The sequence below is a fragment of the Athene noctua genome, chromosome 7 (assembly GCF_965140245.1).
Source record: "Athene noctua chromosome 7, bAthNoc1.hap1.1, whole genome shotgun sequence".
In the NCBI taxonomy this organism is placed as follows: Eukaryota; Metazoa; Chordata; class Aves; order Strigiformes; family Strigidae; genus Athene; species Athene noctua.
In genome coordinates, this window is record NC_134043.1 from 39,556,652 (window position 1) to 39,578,283 (window position 21,632).

At 38.4% G+C, this 21,632-nt stretch overlaps 1 protein-coding gene and 1 pseudogene across 4 annotated transcripts in view; both read left to right on the forward strand.

Moving 5' to 3' along the window:
* Nucleotides 1-7,008, forward strand: part of AOX1 (aldehyde oxidase 1) — a 45,397-nt gene extending 38,389 nt beyond the window's left edge. For 3 of the 4 annotated variants that reach the window (XM_074910851.1, XM_074910852.1, XM_074910854.1), the window contains exons 31-35: nt 1,077-1,191; nt 1,824-1,889; nt 2,481-2,669; nt 4,120-4,287; nt 5,328-7,008. In XM_074910851.1, the coding sequence (XP_074766952.1) occupies nt 1,077-1,191; nt 1,824-1,889; nt 2,481-2,669; nt 4,120-4,287; nt 5,328-5,381 (592 nt within the window). In that variant the 3' untranslated portion in view covers nt 5,382-7,008. Of the gene's footprint in view, nt 1-1,076; nt 1,192-1,823; nt 1,890-2,480; nt 2,670-4,119; nt 4,953-5,327 lie in introns of those variants that run through there. The other variant, XM_074910853.1, reaches the window with a different exon arrangement.
* Nucleotides 7,009-9,667: 2,659 nt separating this feature from the next.
* Nucleotides 9,668-21,632, forward strand: part of LOC141962651 (aldehyde oxidase 2-like) — a 34,583-nt pseudogene continuing 22,618 nt past the window's right edge.

A 21,632-nucleotide genomic window follows, 5' to 3' on the forward strand; every position in this document is an offset into this window, starting at 1 on the left:
TTATCCATAGCAACTTTTCAGGTATTCAGGCAGTCTGGAGTAAGTTGAACAGGCACTTCACAAACCCATACTTTTTTAAAACACTGAAAAGCCCAAACAAAATGTCCCTTCATGCTGTTATGTCTGTCCAAGTATGTTTTCTGCTTATGCAGCCCTTTAGGAATGTTGATATCTCCAAAGAAATGACCAACAGTCATACTTTTCTATTGACATTTAATGGTGACCACAACCATCTGCATATCCCTGAGCCTCAAATCCTGTATTGATCTAGTTCTTATCCACTAATATTCTCCACATCCAAGAATCTCAAAGCTGGCTGAGGTAGATGGGATATGAGAAACAGAATATGTGGACTTTGTATATGCATTTTTCAATGCACAGTTCAGTGCTCTGAATTATACTATAAATGTTATATGGATTATAATTTTAAATATGCTCAACAAAGACATTTCAGTCATATATGGTCAGAAAATATACCTTGGTCACATAGCTCACATGGCTGGAGATACTGCATTTCACTGTCTTCTTGTGTCCATTGAATTTACCCTATCAGTCCTGACTACTAGAGTCTTCTCAGTTAGTCCCACTCCCTTCTAAATAATTACACCTTTATTTCAAGATTCCTGTTTTAACCCTCTCACTCATTCTGTAGGCAGTTTTTGTAAATTTAACTCTTCCATTTATCTCTTGTAAATTATTCTTTCATAGGTCCTAAAGAGTTTTCCTCCCTTTTTTCTGAATTCCCTTATGTGCTATTACTTCATAAACTATTATCTTAAATTTGTATTCTGTACTTGATTACCATGTCTGTATTAGTATATTTCTGGGATTATGCTGGTTATAGACGGTCCTGAACTGAAATAGCTTGCTTGTCTGCTAAATTTTATATGAATAACAGATCCATCAAACCTAAACTAGTAGGTTCTGTAGGATTTCATGGAACTTAACTGCTGGCATTCTGACCTGTTATTTAAGATTTCACTTGATGTAGTTTCAAACTTTCAAGTGCTCATCTGCCTTGTTACGATGCAAACATTCATTAATTTTCTTCTTGTGGACTTTGTTTCTTCCATCAGAGGTTACAATGAAAACATGGATTGGGAGAAAGGGGAGGGACAGCCATTCACGTATTTTCTTTATGGAGCTGCTTGTTCGGAGGTTGAAATTAACTGTCTAACAGGAGATCACAAGGTAATAACTGAATCTCATGGAAGCTTTGTAAATAATGTGAATGAGGTTTGTTTGTATCACTGGAGCTCAAAAACTTTAGGTTTTGCATTAATAAGTCATCTGTCTTCACATGACAGCAAACATATCAACAGTGTAAATGCAAATTACAGGTGGAGCAGAATGAAAGCTGTGCAGTGTTAACCAGCTTTTGGCACATCTGTATTAATGCCCTATGGATTCACCTTTTTAGTTATGGCAGACATCTGACATGTTCTTTGCTTGTTCTCTCCCTGTTTGCCAGCAAACAAGTTACAGCAGAGCTAACTATTCTATTTCCAGTCTTTTGAACGTCTAGACAACTAAATGTCATAGACTGCTGATCATATGCCCTCTCTCTGTACTTATTTATGTGGAGATTTCCCTGTGCAATGGGAAGAATCTGGCAGGGCTGTCTCTGGCTAAACTTCTGTTAAAGTTCAGACAAACCCATTTTGCTTGTAATGGGGTATTGGAAATTACTCTGAAACCGTGTACATGGAGGGGCCTCTATCTTAGCATATATTATTCCACTGAACACTCTAACCCACATTATATTGTAGTGACTCCACTCCAAGCATGTGTCTCAGTAACATACATCTGAATTTTATTGACAGAACCTCAGAACAGACATTGTTATGGACATTGGATGCAGCATAAATCCAGCTGTGGATATAGGACAGGTATGTGCCAAGACTTTCCTGCTGTCTTCTTTTTGTTACACTGATATCTGTATCTGAACTGAAGTTTACCTCATTAATTCAGGAAACATTAATTTCTTACTAGATAATGTTATAAGTCATAGACTATATTAGAAGGTCCTTTACTTGTAGAGTTGCCCCATTGAATCAGTGTCAGAGCTTTGTATGTGTCAATGAAGCTTTAATCTTACCCATGGTGTCAACCTGTAGTACTTGCTGTGGTATTCCTGTGTGCCCATGGTCTGCTGGACTTAAATCCTGTTTGTGATCTAGTGTCCAAATTCTGTTGTTTGACCTGCCTTCCCCACTTGATAGCAGGGAAACACCTTTATTCATTGCAGACTGGTCCACAGATCTCACCACTTCATCATGAAAGCATTTGTCTCTGTGTGGTATGAAAGAGGAGTGTGAAAGCTTTTCCCAGCACCGTAGCCCCAGAATGTTGAAGAATCCCAAGTATACAGGAAAGAAAATGGTCTTCTAACAGCTAGTGATACAAATCAGTTCTTGCCAAAGTTTTACCCATTTTACCAAACATGAGAACATAAATGCTGTTTCTTTTCTTATTTAAAGATTGAAGGTGCCTTTGTTCAAGGCATTGGACTGTACACAATGGAGGAATTGAAGTACTCTCCAGAAGGAGTCCTCTATACTCGAGGTCCAGATCAGTATAAGATCCCTGCTGTTTGTGATATTCCAGAACAGTTTAGTGTTTCCCTGCTCTCATCTTCCCAAAATCCATATGCCATCTATGCATCCAAGGTAAGCAAGCTATCACAGGGCCCAGTTCTTAGACCCCAGGACAAACAGAGAAATTACTCTGATATAAAACATATATAAGTTTTCAATTCCTCCTCTTCAGCATTTCAAACAAGTGTCCATAAAATTGTTTTATTTATGACATCAGGGATGCGAATACAAAAAGACATAATGCAAGATATTGCTGCATATCCTTCATGGTTGGCAAGTAGTAAGTTTAGGGTTTCATTAACAGACCATACACAGAAGCTGTAAAACCATACTTTTAAAATGTGGTGATAAACAGAAGACTTGGAGCAAAAATACCGAAGAAATTGATGGAGAAATCATAATGACAATGAGGGTGTGCAGCTTACTTATGTGTGTTATGCAATAAGAAATAGAACTGTATATATGTATTTATATAGAGATTGGTATTCAGTTGATATAATCATTGCTTCAATTTATACCAGCAAATATTCTGGCCAGTTGCATATAAGCAGTAATGGTAAATCAAGGTGAAGATAATCCTGCAAATTTTTAACTGTTTCCAGTATTGGATATGCCTTTAGAATACAGTAAAATAAAACAGAATAATGGGAGGGAAAAGCATACTTTATGGTGGAAGATATTAAAGAACAAATAGGTCCTTTAAAATTATTTAAAGCTGTCTCAGTAATAAATAATTAAAAGGGTATTTGTTTGAAAAAAAATATCTAGGTGAAGTAGTTACATAGCTGACTGGGAGCTGATCTAGAGAGCTGATACTAAAATCCCTCTTCAGACAGAGCTTTTATCCTTTTCTGAGAACTTATCTCCTATAATTAACCTTGAAATTCAGTGTAAGAAGGTGTGATTCTGTCTTTGTGCAGCATGTTTGGGGAAGACATTTGGCTGTCAGATTTTAGCAAGGAGATCAGTAAGGTTCAATTGCAATGTCCCAGTCCAGTCCAGATTGAAATTTTCAATAACACAGCACTGAGAGGACTATGGAATAGGGGTTGATTTTACCTGTCTTTGAGATAAGGAACGAATGTGAATCTTACGTCAGAACCAGCGAGAGGATGTCAAGGCCACTCAGGTCAGTGGTGTTTGTCCGCAGGGAGCTATCATGAGTTCGGGCTTTGTTTCTTAGTTGTATCTGTGCTAGGGTTTGGATTGTTGTAATTTTATCCAGTTGTTATTTTATCCAGTTATTCTAAATTTCAGCTTAGCAATGAGCCAGAAAGATTCTAAAATTAATAGCAACTATTTGACATCAACCTTTTTAGCTCCCTGGAAGCAGCTACCATCAGAAGACTTGGTGTGATCTAAGCTTGCTTCCACTAACTCTAAAATAAATTTCCTTACCGTGAAGAACTAAACACTTTCTGAGTCACTGACTTTTAAGCTTTTCAGTTGATATTGATATGGCATGCACTCCTCTCATTTGCTCAAAATCTACACCTATTTGAATTTTTTTGTTGTTTTTCAGGGTATAGGCGAGGCAGGACTCTTCTTGGGATGTTCTGTGTTCTTTGCTTTGAGAGATGCAGTAACTAGAGTGAGGAATGAAAGAGGACTGAAAAAGACCTTTGCGCTGAACAGCCCCTTGACTGCTGAACAAATACGGGCAAGCTGCACAGATGACTTTACTGAGATGGTAATAGGAAGGTGGAGGGGAGGGTCTGTTTAAGTTTCTCTGGGTAGAAGTGCATACTGCTTTTGGCACCCTTGAATGGTGGGGTGCCTAATGATGTCTCCAATTGGTCATGCTTCATATACAGCAATATCATATGGCTCCTTTGTAAGTGAAATGTCTGTCAAGAGGTCTCACTCACACAAGTTATTCCAACAAATGCCATTCAAACATTGTATTGGAAGTTCTCTGCTTTTGTATAATCTTTTTTTGTCTTTGAAATTTACATAATTCTTACAATCCCCTCTTTTCCTGAAACCTCCTCCTTTCTTCTGTATGTCAAATCCTATGGAGGATTAAATAGCTCCTCTTACTGACATGCAATGGATCAGCCTCCAAGCATCTTCAGTCTCCTTCTAGGTGCTTTCCCCCAATGACTTGCACTCTGGCACTCATTCTGGTACTCCTTGGTATGGCCAGTAGCTCTTTGGGAGAAAAATAATTCAGACCTAACAGAAGGATACAGAAGAAAAACAAATGAGGCAATACACTCCTTATAATGCTGATCCTTTATATTCTTTCTGCAGGTGTTTACTGTAGTCATGTTCCCACTGCTATTGCAATTACTTTCCTGTGTAAGTTTTTATTTAGCCTACAACATCTGTGAAGCAAGGTCCTTATCAGCCTATAAATCCATACTCTGCCCTGAACCTCTGAGGCTCTGCCATGAAACTCTTGAGCGCTCACTCACAGATTATTCCCATAGTATTTCTGTGGTCATGGTGAGGCATCATTAGCCACCAAATCAATAGGTTTGTGGGCTTACTCTCATCGCAGGAGCCTGCAGGAGGTGAGGTCCACCAGTGCAGAGACTGTGCTTCTCCATCCCTGTTTGGTCCTGACCACAGTTATCACTGATCTTCCTTCAAACCATGTTCTGTAGGTATCCCCTGTAGAACACCTTGCTGAGTGACTTGGAGGCACCTGATAAGGGCAATAGTGGGAGTTTACCAGTGAAATAATATTAACAAGTCACTCTTTTCATTTCTTGTTTGTTCTCTTAGATTGCAAACAATGAATCTGCTTCTCCACTCCTCGGGCCACATCTGTGTGAATGACAAACCAGAGTGCACAAGACCTGAATGGAAATGGAAAACTGATTTACTGCCCCAATACACACTAATCAACACACAGATAAATACATTTTATCGTTTTCTCATTTTCAGAATCAGCTACTAAAAATATGCACATTATATCTTCTATCCTTATCTTCATTCTCCATCCAGTATATTCATTACTGCACTTCACTTAAATTACTGCATTTCATTGCTAGGAATACATCTCCTGCATTTGAAACATATATATTCAACAAAAAAGTTATGATGAAGACCTCAGCTAAAATGCTGCAGAAGAAAGTTAGGATGAAGTATAAAAGTATGTTAGATAACTTACTGCCACTTACGACACTTAAAAACTTCATATGATAAAAGATTTTTTAATGGCTTCAGCTAATTTTCTAACGTAGATGTGAGTCTTGCAGTGATGTGTGAGTGCAGAGATCTTTGTCTCTTGAAGAATCAGAACCTTGTTTGTTGGATCCAGTCCCTTTTTGATCAGAAGTGATGCTCTGATTTGTAGTAAAGCTGCTTTAGATTCTTTTGGTACAGACATCTTGTGTTAAAAAAAAAGCAAGAAACAAGAGATTTTCTTCTCTATGCCAGGCAAACTAGTATGGCTGATCTACGTGTATAGGAGAAGAATTTTATCCCAAAAGTTGGAAGAGTCACTTAGTTATAGTTTCCACTGGCAGCTTTTTTTTTTTTTTTTTTTCCTCTGGAAGCAAGGCAAAAGCCTCTGAACTTAATGGGAAAACTCACATGGAGTTCTGTGTGCTTTGAATAGGAGACTGGATGAACCTGTCTCTGGAAAGGAATCTTAAGCAGTGCTTAATCCTGTGCTCAGGACTATATTGAGCCATGAAAGTACATGAAAGAGCTTTCTCTCACTCTTGGCCACTCCTGCGATAAAGAAGATTGAAAAAACATAATGAGATCAAAAGATGATCTGCAAATATTGGTCATCTGATGCTGCTTTGGGTGCAGTGGGATGATACCACACCCAAGTAGTAGCAGCTGAAGAAAACAGGAAAATACAAAGCAGCACTGTATTAAATGGTAACAGAAATCCTGGTGTTATTAAGTTGAAAGTGTGTATATATTTGTAACCTAAGATGAGACCAAGAAACTACGTAGAATATATCAAAGTTAATATATTATGAAACCTCCAGCCACAATATTCAGATTTCAGCATCAGAATCCACAATATTGAACTGACTGAGAACTTCAGCCTTTCTTCCTCTTGAAGTGCAAAGCTGAGATTTCAGTTCTGAATGCACACACACACACACACACACACAGAGAAATATGCAAATCTCCATGGTATCTGAATTTGGGGCTTTGATCAGGGATACATCCTAACACAGAGAAAACACTTCACTTTTTTAGTGAGTCCACAGAAGTTACCCAAAGTAGCACCTGAAAAATTGCAGCAGGCTCTTTGATAAGAAAGTAGAACTGAGAAAATAGGTAGTTTGTACATTCAGCGTGTGTTTTCAGTGAACCTCTGCATCAGTTATTCCTTGCTGAGCGTGGTGATGGCTCTTCCAGTTATTCACAGGTCAGATTGCTCCAGAGCCACGAAAACTGCCATTTGTAATGAAAATAAATGGCTCTAATTTGTTTGATATGTCAGCCTGCAGGCTCTTATTATTTCACTGCTCCTCAGTTTTCCCCAGACTATTTTCTCTTCTTGCCTTCCATCCCTTTTATGAGCTGATACTGTACCTGTAACAGGAACCAGGTTTAGTAGCTTAAACTGCTTTTGCATTGGCTATTAAGGTACGAAATCTTTATTGTTTCAATTTGTCTCTCTGTAACCACCATGAGTAGGTGAAATTTAGCGGCTTAAACATATGTGTCTAGACCATTTTAGATGGCATAAGAGAGCAGAGGCATAGCGGAGCACAGGACTGGATGATGTAACATAGCAACTGGAGGCCAAGCAGGTTATAGCAAATCATCTGCTGTGGCACTGGAAGTGTGGTTTAGGCAGCTGAAGCTCCATTGGTTTTTACCTCTTTTTCTTCACTTTCTTTGTATTACTTTAGCTTTTATATATTGTAAGTCAATAAATAAAATTAAACGTGAATGCTGCTGTTATAAATAGTTTTTCTGATTTGAAACATCTTCTTAGTTTCATGGCACGGACTTGTTAATGACAGCTCACAACCCCACCTGTCAATAACGCCCCAAAACATGGGTAAGTCCTGGGATATGCCGAAGCAGGGAGCATATAGATGTACTGAACTAGGAGGAAGGTGCATTGTCCGTTGTTCTCCTGTGTACCTATGTGTCAGCACAGGTGCTGGTTAGTTCCAGACAAGTCAAATCTTGTGCAAATTGAGGCCCAACCCTTGCAGACCATTGCATGACATCTCCCCACCTGTAGTGCTGAGGTGTTTGCACTCCAGGGATTCATCAAGTTTTAGACCCACACTTTGTATTCTGCAGTGCAGATCACATGTCTGCTTGTCAGTATTTCTCAGTTATTATTAATAAAGATTCTTCCCTGCCTCTTTACAAGGGTCACTGTTGCCTCATTATCTCAGTAAAATCTATATATGTAGCAAACATGGGTTGTTGGGGGCTTTTGGGGCTGAAACATAAGCTGTCTCTTGGCTTTTAGGTGTTTGAAAAACTGCATGGAAGCTAGAAATATCAGCAATTAAACATCCTGACAGATGACACTATGGCTACATGGGATGTTGTGAAATAAACCTTCTTAGACTATACAGGTGATAAAGGGAGTTTTTTGTTACATTTTTAATATTGTTTAAAATGTGCAAGCTCAGGGAGGTAGATAAGCAGAAAGGTTATGGCTCCAAAAGCACTGACACATTGGATGGCTATTGGCACATTAATGTGCACCATACAGTAACACCCAAACTGGAGATGCTGAGAACTCTTTCTACTAGTTTTCTTCATTAAAGAAGTCTTTCCATAACTATCCACCCTCAGCACTGCCATTCTGTGTGTGTGTATGTTTAAATACCTAACATAAACACTAGGTTCTGCTTTGGAGGCCTGGTACTCTGAAAATTAGATATTGGACTGCCAAAATGTAGTATTTGATCTGGTTCTTTCTCTTCTCAGGCCTTTGAACTTGCATCGTTGTACCTACAACATATGTGGAATACTACAGCAGTGCTGCAGTTGGCAGGACCCATTAGGGCTTATGCCTGCAGGACCTACTGACAGACGTCACTTCAGTGCTTGCATTGTGGTAGCTCTCAGGCATGCATCAGGGGCTAAAGCACAAAAGAAGCAGCATGTCTCTGCTGAGAATAATTTTCTTTCCTTCTAATGGGGATTTCTAAAAGATCTGTGACTGACTACTTTGTCCTGTAAGACTACACTGACTCTAAATGAAATAGAGACCTTTGCTGTAAAATGTAAAAATGGTAAATGAAACAAAAGACATGTACATACACGAATGGAGACTTTTGAAAGACATATACATAAGTCCCCTTAAAAAAAAAAAGAAAAAAAAAAGGCAGCTGTAATAAAGCATTTTGGTGATTAATGACCTTGTTTCCTGCACACACATCCAGGGTAAGAATCTAGAATCCCAAATCAGGAATTGGGATTTCTTTCTCTAAGAACGAAGTATAACTAGAGTATGGTCATCTTATAATGGCACCCAAAGCAGTCACGGTAGAGAGCTGACATGGCATAGAGAAAACCAGAAGGAAATTTTAAGTGTGTGTGTAGTACTAATCTTGATTTTGTTAAAATTTGGTCACTCTGCAGGAAAAAAAATATAGATAGTTCAGGTCAGTGACAAGCTAAGAATGAGAAGCATGGCGCCACAGTTTAGCATTTGACACCCCTCAGAAGTGGGTAATACTGCATGTCCTGGGTTCTAGCTTCAGGCATTCCCATATATTCTAAATTCATCATTTACTGGATAATATAAAAAAAATAGATCTGGCATTTGTAGCTCAAACCCAGAAGGTCCCCCTCACAGTTAAGTGCCTTATCTTTGTATGTTACAGGGTTAGAATTAGAGGGGCTCAAATTCATTCCAGATTATTTCAGCTCATCAGACAATAGCTGGGGTAGGGAGTAGGAGTAGAAAGTCTGGTGCATTAGCATCTGAACACGCATTAATTGCTGAGAAATGGCATACATTACACTGGCTCCTCCCCGTCTACTTAATTTGATGCTCAGTCTGAAAATAAATTCTGCAGGACAAAGCAAACTCAGATGACCTTGAGGATCATATAGCATTCCATTAATTTCTCTTGATGTGTAAAGCTTTATTTTTCAGACTTTAATGCAACAGCATGGCTTGCCCCCAATGATCAGATGAGCTTGTCTTTTTTGTGAATGACAGGAAGGTAAGTTTTTTAATGCTTTTTTTTTTTTTTTTAAACAGCAGTGGTTTAATGTTTACTGTTCATATTCAGGAGAACTGTTATTCTGTAGCAACAGTTTATTCATCTCTTGTCTTTGACCTTTCTTATATCATCCTGCTTTCTACCAGAGTTTTATATAGCTTGAGTGACTTCATATCACCCCTCATATCACAGAATTTTTAGAATTATGATTAGTTATCTGTTTACTAAAACGTTATACGAATATATTCTTAAAGTTGATGTAGTTGGAGTAAATACATCACTAGTAAAAGGATATGCTGCTTACTAATATAGTTTAGGTAATTCTCCAAAAGAAAATAAGTAGGTTTTGTTTTGTTTTGTTTTGTTTTGTTTTGTTTTTTTCTGTTCTTGATGCTAAAAGCTCACACTTCATTTTCTGAGATTTTTTATCCCCTTTTCTCACTGCAGGTCAGTGAATGAGAATTCCTATTAACAAACACGTGACCCCAAATATATTGTAAGCTGAAATGAAGGGATTTTGTTTCTCTGTTAACAAACAAACTTTGCCATGTATTTTTCTGGAGATATTTTTCAGTTGTTTGGTCAAAATTTTTATACTCTAGAGAAATGATACTGGCTTTTTTTTTTTACTAGGTGAATTAAGGAAAAGTAATTAATTTTTTTTTCTGTCTGTTATGTTTTATCTGTCATTACATGACAACTGTGCTTAAAGGCATACTCTGAAATCTTATTTCACTATGCAGTTCCAAATAGATTCCTGAACTAATTCATGCTGTCTTACACATGATAATTTGAAGCACACTGCTGGTATAGCAGAACTGTTGAGAGAAGCCTGAGGTTCAGTCTCTTTTCATTCTGCAGCAGTGGGTCCTAAAAAATGTTTTCAAACTTGTTTGTATTATCTTTTCTCCAACAAGTCAAAGCATGCCGATGGTACAGTAACATTCTTGAGACAAGAGTAATAGAGTAGTAAGTAACAGAGAGGCAGGCAGATCCTGAAGAATTGCTGCTATGTTACCTAAGAAAGAAGCATATCCTTTTTTTGAACTTTGCCTTTGAGTTCTGTAATTCTGTATATTACTGCAACTGGGGATGAAGATGATTTATTTCACTATTCTTTGGGAATCAATGTAAACAGAACAGTTTCTACTTAAATAACAAACCTCACCTTGTATTTGTTCTCAGCAGAGCAATACAGTGCTGCATGTGCATTCTGTGTGTTAGTTACATGAGTATAACATCGTCATGTTTTGAGTGTAACTCTTCTAAATACAGCCCAAATCTTCTTTACAGCATCCCAAAGCACAAAAAAACTTTCAGTGCATTTGTAATAAAAATAGTAACTAAAGAAATCAACACAGAACTACTTCCACAGTAAATAAATTACTTAGGCCCCAGTCCATCAAAGAGTTTTGCATAAACTTATTTTATTATCTACTATATTTTCTGTCATTTGAAACTCTTCAGGTTGCTAACTGCTGTCAGGGCTCTATTGACTTCAGTGGCAGTTATCTCAGCTAAGAAGCTGCCATGCAGGTTATAAAGTTCAACAAGTGTGTTTAGCTTTGCTGTTGAGAACCTTCTGTGCTGGAAGAACACTAATTTAAAGATTAACTGGAAAAAGGCAGTAGTGGAAAGTAATTAGCTTCAGCTTTTTTATTAGCTTGCATTGTGCATTGTCCAAGCATTCAGTGGAATAATTAGAATGTCTTTAACAGTGTGATATGATTAGTCATATTTTACCAGTGGGAATTACCAGTGGGAATGGTGAAATCAGATGGAAGAAATCATCTAGTACCTAAGCAAAATGGATGCAAATGGACACACCCAGTGAGAAGAGTAATAGGACTACATATCATTCTGAAAAGGAGCTAAAATGAAAGAAAATAGTAGATTCCACTGAATTGCAGGGCACTGAGACACCAGAAGGAGATTGTGATTTGAGGGTGGAGCCTTTCTATTGAAGCACATAATGGAGGGAGTCCTTCCATTCAGAATTTAGGTGTGTGCACTTGGGTATTGTTCTCCATTTTAAATTACTATATTCCTTGCATGTTCAGCACTGGAAGCAGCACTGGAAACATACTGAGATCTGCTGGTACTGTTTTGCAAATGCAAGATACAGATAATTATGTGTAAGACTTAGAAAAGTAGTGTAAGGCTAATATGAAGACCTATTGCTATATTTGTTCAACCCATCCTTCTTACAGGGTACTGATTTCAGTCTTTTGGGAATTTACCAGATACTGACTGTAGAGACTGAACAAATCTGTATTGGAAGTCTGCCTCATGCTCATTTCTCTCTCTCTCTGTCCTTACCCTTCTCATCTCTGTACATGCTCTATTTATCTATCTTGTACAGATTTTCTTGTCTCTGAAGCTATCTGGTCAGAAAATCCCCCCAATTCTTCAAATTCTTCACATGTACATAAAGCAAGGGAGACTCGGAAGAATATAAAGAAAAAATAACTTTGAAATGTTGCAATTCTTTCTTCTTTAACAGTCTCCTTTGCAGTCTGTCTCTCAGATACAAAATATGGCTGTGGAGTAGGAGGCTGTGGTGCCTGCACTGTGATGATATCCACGTATGATCCAGTTGCCAAGAAGATACAGCATCCCTGCACTGATATTTGGAAATAGTAATTTAGTGTTTTGAGAAAACTGACATTCACTGGGAAATATTTAGGGTTTTTTTCCATTTAGATGGAATTTTGGGAGTTGTAGTACATATTTAAAAGCCTTAGCTATAGCCTTTCTCTGCAAAGGTGATTACACGGTTGGCCTCACTACCACACAGTAACAGAGATTTAGATCCTTCCTCTTCAATCTTTGAAGGATAAGTTACTGTTACTAAGTTTTCAGTAGGTGTTTTATGTAATCATTGACAAAATCTCCATGGACTTCAGCAAAAGACACATTACGTTGCAATTGTACAGTTTTGCCCACAGCAAAGTTAGGAGTCCTGTTTTCTTTCTCGCCCTGGCTCTTGAAATGTTCCATTAGAAATGCTGTGCCTGACTTCATCACATCTGGCTGTAGACTTTGGGTTTCAACAAAGTATGTAATGCTTGTTTTTGCCTTTTTTTTTTTTTTTTTTTTTTTTTAATCTTAGCTTTCCTCTTCTTTAATTAGAAAAGCTTATCACTTAATGCCTAAGTCCCAGCAGGATGAATACTCTTGCAGTCCAAGTGCATGATTTTGTATGCTTGCATATCCTTCTCCCCGTGTCTCACTGCATGGTGCTGGTATCACTGTGGAAGGGGTTGGAAGCATAAAAACCAGAATTCATCCAATTCAGGTGAGAGTAAGCTGGACTGTGGAGGGCTGCAAAATAATGAGATTGTCCTGACCTGTGCCTGTAATGAAGTTGGCATCTCTGAGAAGATGCTGTGAGCAATGTAGAGTCTCTGAAGGGATTCTAGAAACTCTGAATTTTGTCTAATCTTTTTAGATGAACAGGCATTTTTAGGAATTATTACAGCAGTTGATGGGTTGTGATTGGTTCTCTATGGAGCACTAACATACTACCATGCAGGGAGCACATTACAGTCTCCACAACACAGGGCTATCCAACCATATGCCATGTAGGATGCCAGCTTTCAGAAGGGGATGGGATAGAACAAAGAGCATGAGTCAGTTTTATTTAGTCACCAGCATGGCATCTGGCCATCTCATTGAGGACAACATACTGCATATGTTGGAGTAAGGGATGACTGACTCCAGGTGGCAATGAGACTGACAGCTATTAAATTAGACACATTTTCCCTGTATGCCAGAGATTTCCCTTGGATTAGGTTAGCTCTTTACTTCCTCCACTTTGTCTTGTCCCTGAGAAGCACAGTCTGACCACATAGATTTAATAATGTTTTCTAAACATCCTCTCTTTTTTTCTCAGTATTATTTTCCAAGGATCTTGAGGAGATGTTCTGTGTTCTGTCCTTCATGGTTAGAAATATTTAATGTATGATTGATGTCTAAACTGAAAGTTTTGGGCCTTACTTTGTTCTGTATCAACTAATTAGGATCATGAGCGTCTAAACTGGAGTGAGTATTACCCTTTAACTAGGTGACTGCTCTGAGCATTTTCCTTATAAATGGTCATAGTGGAATAGTCAAAATGCTGCTACTGGCCTGCAGCTGGTAGATGACATACCTGAAGATGGCTATTCAGAAAGCCAGTGAATCCTGGATTCAAGGCCTGTTGTTCTCTTTTCAGCCAAGGCTGTTGGCAAGCTGCTACCAAGGTTGTTGGAAGCATGAACCTGGCAATGCAGCAGTTGCCAGTTACAAAACAGCACTTCAGATGCTCTCTTATTTGGCTTTCAATGATTTGCATCCATCATAGCTACCTTCATCAAAGTTAAATAACTGGTGCCTAATTATTGTGAAGATCAAGGGAGACCCTGAATTTTTTGCCATTTCATCAATGGAGTCAGTCAATAGACTAGGTCATCCAGAGACAGATCTTATAGTTACCATGACCACAGTCTTTTCAGGGTGCCCAGAGATAATGACTATTTGGGGAAGAGATAAGAGACTTCAGACTGGGATATGTCACTCTTTCTATCAGTATACTTGATACCTGTTGCTATCTGATCTGATAAGACTTTTGATTCTGAAATAAATCATTGAGGCAGAAAAAACTAACCAGTGCTGGTAACGTGACATATCCAGAGTCTCCTTTCATGTAAGCTCCTGAAAGTTCAGAAGATGCACAGCCTTACAAGATGCTTTAGCAGAAAAAAGGCATCTGTAAACAAATAGAAAAAGTTAATCTTTATGGTGTGCTGTCTGCATTCAGTACTTGCAGTGCTTATGCAAGGGTGGAGAGTCTCTCCTTAAGCAGAAGTCTTTCTGATCAGATGGACTGCTACATTCTTTGTTGTCATGTCAGACTCTCTCTGTCAGAAAGCTCCTTAACAGGCACAGCTTATGGAAAGACCATTATACCAACTAGCACTGCATTTCCCCATAATAGATATTTCACCCAATGTGGCTGCTACACATTTTCTATGACCAGGAAATACTGCAAGATCTTTCTGGAGGCTTGATGTATTTCAAGCAAAGGCTTGATATTGATTAGTATGGTAATCTCCTGCTTTTAGAGTAGTTTGTTAATTGGTATAACAGAACAAAACTTTAAAAATAAATTGGGTCATCTTGAATTTTTTAATGCAACTCAACCTATAAAGCGTCAAAACTCAGTGTCGCCTCAGGAATGAATCTCATCTATTGATAAAGACTGCAACTTACTCTGAAAACATGCATTCTCCTTCCCCCCCCCCCCCCCCCCCCAATTTATTTTCAGATTCATTCAGGTCTTTGCAGTCCAGAAGAATTCCCATCCGTGGTTCCAACACAGAAATTTGTATTTCCTCCTAAACTAATGGTAGACCTTATTGACTTTTGTTATCATGCAAGCATGACTGAGTTCCTGCAAGATGTTGAAAACATGACACTTTTGTTAAGCTGAAATATCTATCCTCAGATAAACAGAAAAGATTAGTTTTATTCAAGCATAATGAGGCATTTCAATGTGGATAATCTATATGTTTTCACTATTACAAAGAACACATATTTTCAAAGAAATTGTTTGCCTCTCCAGAACCAAAACTGTGTTTCCAGACTTTTCTCAAAAGAACTTCTTACTCAGAACCATTTCATTTTGGACCAGTTGGACTTCTTTGTGGAATACAATATTTTCTGCAAAAGTTCCCAAATGAGCTTCTCCATCTTTTCTGTCCTGTGATTCTCGGTTGGATTCAAGTGCCACAGGACCCATTGTTTCCTTCCAACTGGTACATAGACCCTGGCACCTGAGACTGGACTTTCACGTGGAAAATGCTGCAGGTCCACAGCAAAGGCAAAGGACTAGAAGAGGTAAGAAGAGGGTTTATTACAGTAGTTATTGTCAAGCCACAGAAGGACCGTGGAAACTTGAAAGGAGGAGGTGAAAAGTGCCCATGATCTGCAGAGAGAGGCAAGAGAAGAGAGCCGTGAAAATGGTAGTGCAGGATTTACCCAGACCAGACCGAGTAGAATCCAAGCAGGCAGGTCCAGGCTGTTTCTTTAATCCTCCCTCATGTTTCAACAGCTTCTTGTGAAATTCCTTGTTTGTACTCTTTTTGCAAATACTTGTTGGCACTTCTCGCTGCTATTACACAACCCTCTCAGAGGCACAAAAGTTCACTTGAGTTCTGGAAGAGCATGGTATGGTTCTTTGATTTGTTACTGCATTACAGAATGCTATTTGCTGCAAGGCAGCTGGCTTTGTAAACATTTGTCATAGAGTACAACTTCCTCGTATAATGATTGCTTCTCAGTGCAGAACATGCATAGTATGGCATAAGCTCCTCTATGAAATCATGAAGTGGAAGGCAGATTTGCCTTTCTACTACTTGACCTGCCCTTGAGAGACTCATGCTTTAAGAATGCAAGTATTAAATGGATATTTTGCAACTTCTATACCTGGATTAAAGATCTTGGCTAAACTGATGCTGTCTCAAAAAACTGTTCAGCCGGAAGGGAGGTGCCATCATCTGTTCTACATGTTCAGACTGAGCTGCCAAGAGAAATGAACCTGATTGATTATGCTGAGCTTCTGCAAATCCCACTGGAGTGTGTTTCAAGCTATCAGTAGGTTTAAACAGGTTGTGCATTAAGCTCTGTGTTTGGTAATTAAACCTGCTTGGTGAATATGCTTTAAATGTCTGGAGTATTGGAAAAAGCATGTGAAATTCAATTGTTAGGATATCTAGGCAGTAATACTTAGTGACAGATTCTTCTATGGCAGGAAGAGTGACTATGACTGGTTCCACAGACACATAGCTCCTTTTTTGTGTTTCAGGCATGTCTTTTACCCAGAAGGCCAGCCCACAGTTGCAACAGTTCTCTGGCTTGTCCACTAGTCTGTCTGTTCATTGCATTGTCTGCAAAGACAAGTGTTTCTCAGTGACTGCTTTTGCGTATTTTGAAATTATGATTCCACATGGCACTTGCCAAATATGAAAAGAATGTATATGGTATTGTCAGGGGGAAAAAAGGATATATTTAGTCTTGTAAGACAGGAGGTATCTGAAACACACTTTGATTAAATAAAAATTCAGATACTGATCAACCATCCCAAGGAGACAGTATTTCTGAAAAGATTAGTCCTTGCAGACAAATGGGAAAGTAGGTACTTGAATTTTAGAAAATATTTTACATATTGTAGAAAATAGTCTGGGTCTAGTACGGTAGATACAAGCCACTCAGCAAATGGGAATGCAGTGATCCTCTCTAAGAGAATACACTTCTGGTATTCTGTCACATATGCAGTGAGATTTTGGCATTCTGATTTGCCACAAAGTCCAGCCACATTGCTTTATTCTTTACATCACATACAAACGGAGTCTTTCAGAATCCTCAGAGCAGGAGAAAGGAAAGCATAAGACTAATCTTCTCCTAACATTCATTTAGTGTGTCTCTTACCAAGTCATTTAGTTCATTCTTGTCTCAGTTTCTTGAGCAATAATATAGTTAATGATAAAAGCTCAGCATTGTATAGCACTACAGGAATCTCAGATGAAAAGCCCCATTAATGTCTCGCTGTCTATCATGACACTGTCCTACTTAGCAGTATGGTGGTTTATATTGACATTAGTCAAAATTATCAGACCTTTCTCATTTCCACCATAGGGAATAGTTTAAGAGCAGCAAAGAACAAGTGATTTTTCATGGCAAGAGAACAATATGGATTTCTCCCCCTAGCCTGAAGAAGCTTCTGGACCTGAAAGCCAAGTATCCAAAGGCACCCCTGGTTGTTGGGAACACCAGTGTGGGTATGGAAGGACAAAAGATATTTTGACACACATTATGCAGTAGACAAATCTTGCATTTTATCTTCTGTGGATCCTAAATGCATTCTCTCACCACAATGATTGAGCCTCAATATTTAGGCCAATGTAATTTCCTGTGATTTTTTGCAGCGTATCAATAACTAGATTCAGATGAGTACCACCATCACCTGAGCCCAGGATTTTTCGGCCTTTTTTCTCCTAGTATCCTCAGAGACACAATCTGTGTGAATAAGGAAGGACTCGCTCATGCTGATGAGAGCCAAACATTTCACATCCATGTTAGCTTGAGCATCACAAAATAAATAATGCCTATGAAAAGGCCATGGTAACCCCATATGCCATGATATCCAGGCACTGGCTAGATTCTGCATATTATGGATGGGGTTTTTCTAATTTTATAAATTGTCAGTATACTTTTTTTAAAGGGATTAATCAGTCAGGAGGAATTTGGTAAGAATATTTCTTTCAGTATTGGGACAGTAAAGGCCCAGATCAAAAGAAAATCCTTGGGTCTTCCAATTATCTGTATGTTGCCTAGCAAAGTGCATGGCATTTGTTTAGTAATATACCCCCATGATGTAGTACTTGGCAAAGTGCCAAAATGGCAAATAGCTTAAGTCTCAAAAACTTCAAGTCCTTTCATATCAAGGGAAAGCTCTCTGTTGTCATCAGATCAGGCTCTAAAACAGCTACTGCACAGCAAAGAGGACTACCACAGAAAGCCTGAGGTTTACAATAGAGGTTATGAGATAATCTAGTTACTACCTGTATAAACTAGTTTGGAAATAGGTTTTTTTTAAGACATTGCACAAGAAGAGAATAAGGGAAGAGCAAAAATTATATAGCTCATATAGAAAGGTGGAGTGAGTAGCTAGAAACATGATGAAACAGGTGTGGAATTGTGTATAGCTCTGAGGTTAGACGTGAAATCTGAATGTGATATAAGAAAGCACCAAAAACCAGTCCAGAGGAGCAAGGAGCAAGAGTCAGGAAAGAGAATATTGGACCTTGGACCTCAGATCTGCCTTTTGACTTCAGAGAGAAGCAGGTGAAGTGGGCCTGGTAAAAGCAGTAAAATGTGATATTCAAGATACCGGACAATGAAAAACCAGAATACATTGAAACTTAGTTACAGTTCTTTTGCACTTTTCAGTCTCCGTGTCAAACTGTTGTGTGAAAATACATTTGTTCAAATCTCAAATTTCTGCAGACAGCAAACATAGGAGGAGGGCCTAAGTCATCTTTATTTTTTTTTTTTCACTGGTCATGAGCCTTTCTATCACAACCATTGATCTAACAAAGTCTGCAGAACATTGATTAGGCTAGGGCTAGATTTCAACACAAAATATTAAGACATAAATTTCCAATCCAAAACATCACAAGATTTTCTTGGAGCGGCTGGGCTGGATTCTGAGCTAATAGAAATTATGACAGATGCACTGACATCACAAAGGCTGTGCTAATGCCCATCAATCGAAAATCCAGTCTGATTGAGACATGACCTCCATAAGTGGAGGCACTACACGTGTAGCAAAAAAATGAAATTCATCACATTCCCCATGGGAAATCAAGCTATTAAAAATTAGAGAAGTTATAATTTCTTACAGTTGCCTCTTTCTCTCCTTATGTTCTCCTAGCTCCATGATTTACAGCAGCTACTGAATTCCAAATATTTTCAAATTATTATGCTAATATCGGTGCAGCTGTACATTTAAGTAGATCTGTCAATAAAAGATTACTTTAGAACATGGGCCCTTCAGAAAAAATGCTGCATAACCCTTGAGGACTTCACAGGCTTACTCCAGTGTTCACTGAAGTCCATGGTAGTGGCCTCTCTGATACTACTGGAAGTGTGATCAAGTGTTTGTGGCTTGGTCTTGGAAGTTTCTAACAGTTTGGTCATCCTTCATCCTAATGAGTCAACTCTTGTTCGTGTCTTTGGGGATACACAGCACAAAAAAGGGATGTGCACTGGTGTGTGCAAATATGCAATGTATATTTTTCAGGTATGTGTTTATACTGGGAAGCATCACTGAATAAGCAAATAGTATTTGTATTTCTTATTGCATGTAATATAAAGCACATCTTATTATAATTTCTCTTTGTCATCCTGCTGATGAGACCTGTGTACAAAAGCAAAGCTTTAGAGGCCTTATCAGCTATATATTGTATTTACATTGTGGCACTATGATTTCACTGTTTAAACTCATTTGATTTCAAGGCTAGCATTAGGAGCCGCCTGCTTTTGGTCCAGCTCAGAGACATCCTGATGGAAGCAGACCCAAAACTTCCAGAGGAGAAAACAAAAATCCACCAAGCTTTCTTGCAGCACCTCAGAACTCTAGCTGGAGAACAGATCAGGAGCATGGTGGTATGTATTCAGCAGTGACAGTAAATAAGCTGACATTACAGTCATATCTGTGTGAATATTACTTACAAATATATGGAGAAAACCTGGGTGATGGTGGGATCATAACTTGTAAGACTGAATAGTTAATACCATCACAAAAGTTGTATGAAATAACTGGGAGTCCTACACTAGTTAGCAGGGGCAAATATCCAGAGAACAGTAACCAGAGAAACTGCTATCCCTGCTCACTGGCTGAGCAAAGAACTGGACGAGGCTGAGCAAAGACAAAAGGTGGGGTTCTCTGGAAAGGTACCGTACATCCTGAAGCCAATCATACTTTAGCTTGACTATCAACACATAGCTGTTTACCCATCATGTATTAGGCATCTCTGACCTTGTCCCTGATTTTTCTTTAAAATTCCCTCACTTCGATACCTTGTATTTCTTACTTTAATTAAGGGAATGGCCATTTCTTTTGGGGGTGTGGGGCAGAAAAGTAAATTGGGTCTCTCTCAACAGAGATGTTATGAGAAAGGACTTTTGAAGGGAACAATAAATAACATTAAAAATTACAAAGGTAGAACTTCAGTTAAGATTGAACAAAACAAACAGAAGTTCTTCCAACAGGTCTTTTAAGTGAATAAAATCAGGTTATGATACAGATCCCTGTTACATGTAAGAAGGCCAAGCCTGAAAATAACCTAATTTTTTGTTAAAGTCTTTAGAAGGATACATTGTGATCAGAGGATCAACCTGTGAATTGAACCCAGTCTTACCAGCTGGCAAATCTGTCTTCTTGGCATAAGAAGGTAAGCTTTGGACCCCCTGGCAAATATCTTTGCTGGATGGGCAGAACGCTAAAACAGAGATTGTGGCTATAGGTAAGATTTTTAAAATGAAACACTACTGTGCATCTCCTAGATGATTTAGAACGGTACATGTTGCTGAATGGAGGACAGTATCCTGGTATTTGCCTGTCATTTTAACTGGCAAAAAGTGTCTTTCAGTAGAAACCACTGTCTTTCTGTTTCACAAGGCAAAAGGAAACAATATCTAGCAATCTCATGAAAGTGAAGTGGGCAGGTCTGGCAGGTAGAAAGGTCTCCTTTCTACACGGCCTTTAGCTCTGACACTCCATTTATCAGACAGGTTAGCTTTATCTTGTAATTCCACCACTCTTCGCTTTTATCGCTTATGTCTCATTTTAAGAAAACTTTGGTCCATTCTCTAGGGCCATGCACCTAGAATTTTCTCTTGAAGTTGCTGGTACTTTTGTGCATATGTGTGTGTGTGTGTATACATGTACACTGTGTTCAAATGACACTTTTAGTAATCAAGCCCAAGCAAGTCCCATCCTTGTCATATAGAATCTGTGGGTACTTTTGGCAACAATTTCTACTGTCTTTGAACTAAAGATGTACAGGACTGATTCTCCATCTCATCACAGTGCTAGATAATTTCTTGAAAGCTTACTCTGCTTTAGTGATTTAATGGCCTAAAAGCTTTTGAGCAGAACCAGAATAGCCATATTTAAGGCTAAATCACTGATTTTCTGAATATTATTAGCATTTGTAAGACATATATTTCCTATAAAGTATAAAATACTGAGTACTTAATGAGTGATGGAGAACTATAGCATTTATATAGGGAAATATATTGCACTTTATACCTATCATAAATATTAGCCTTTCCACTCAAAGGATTTTGCAGTCTAAGGCTAAAT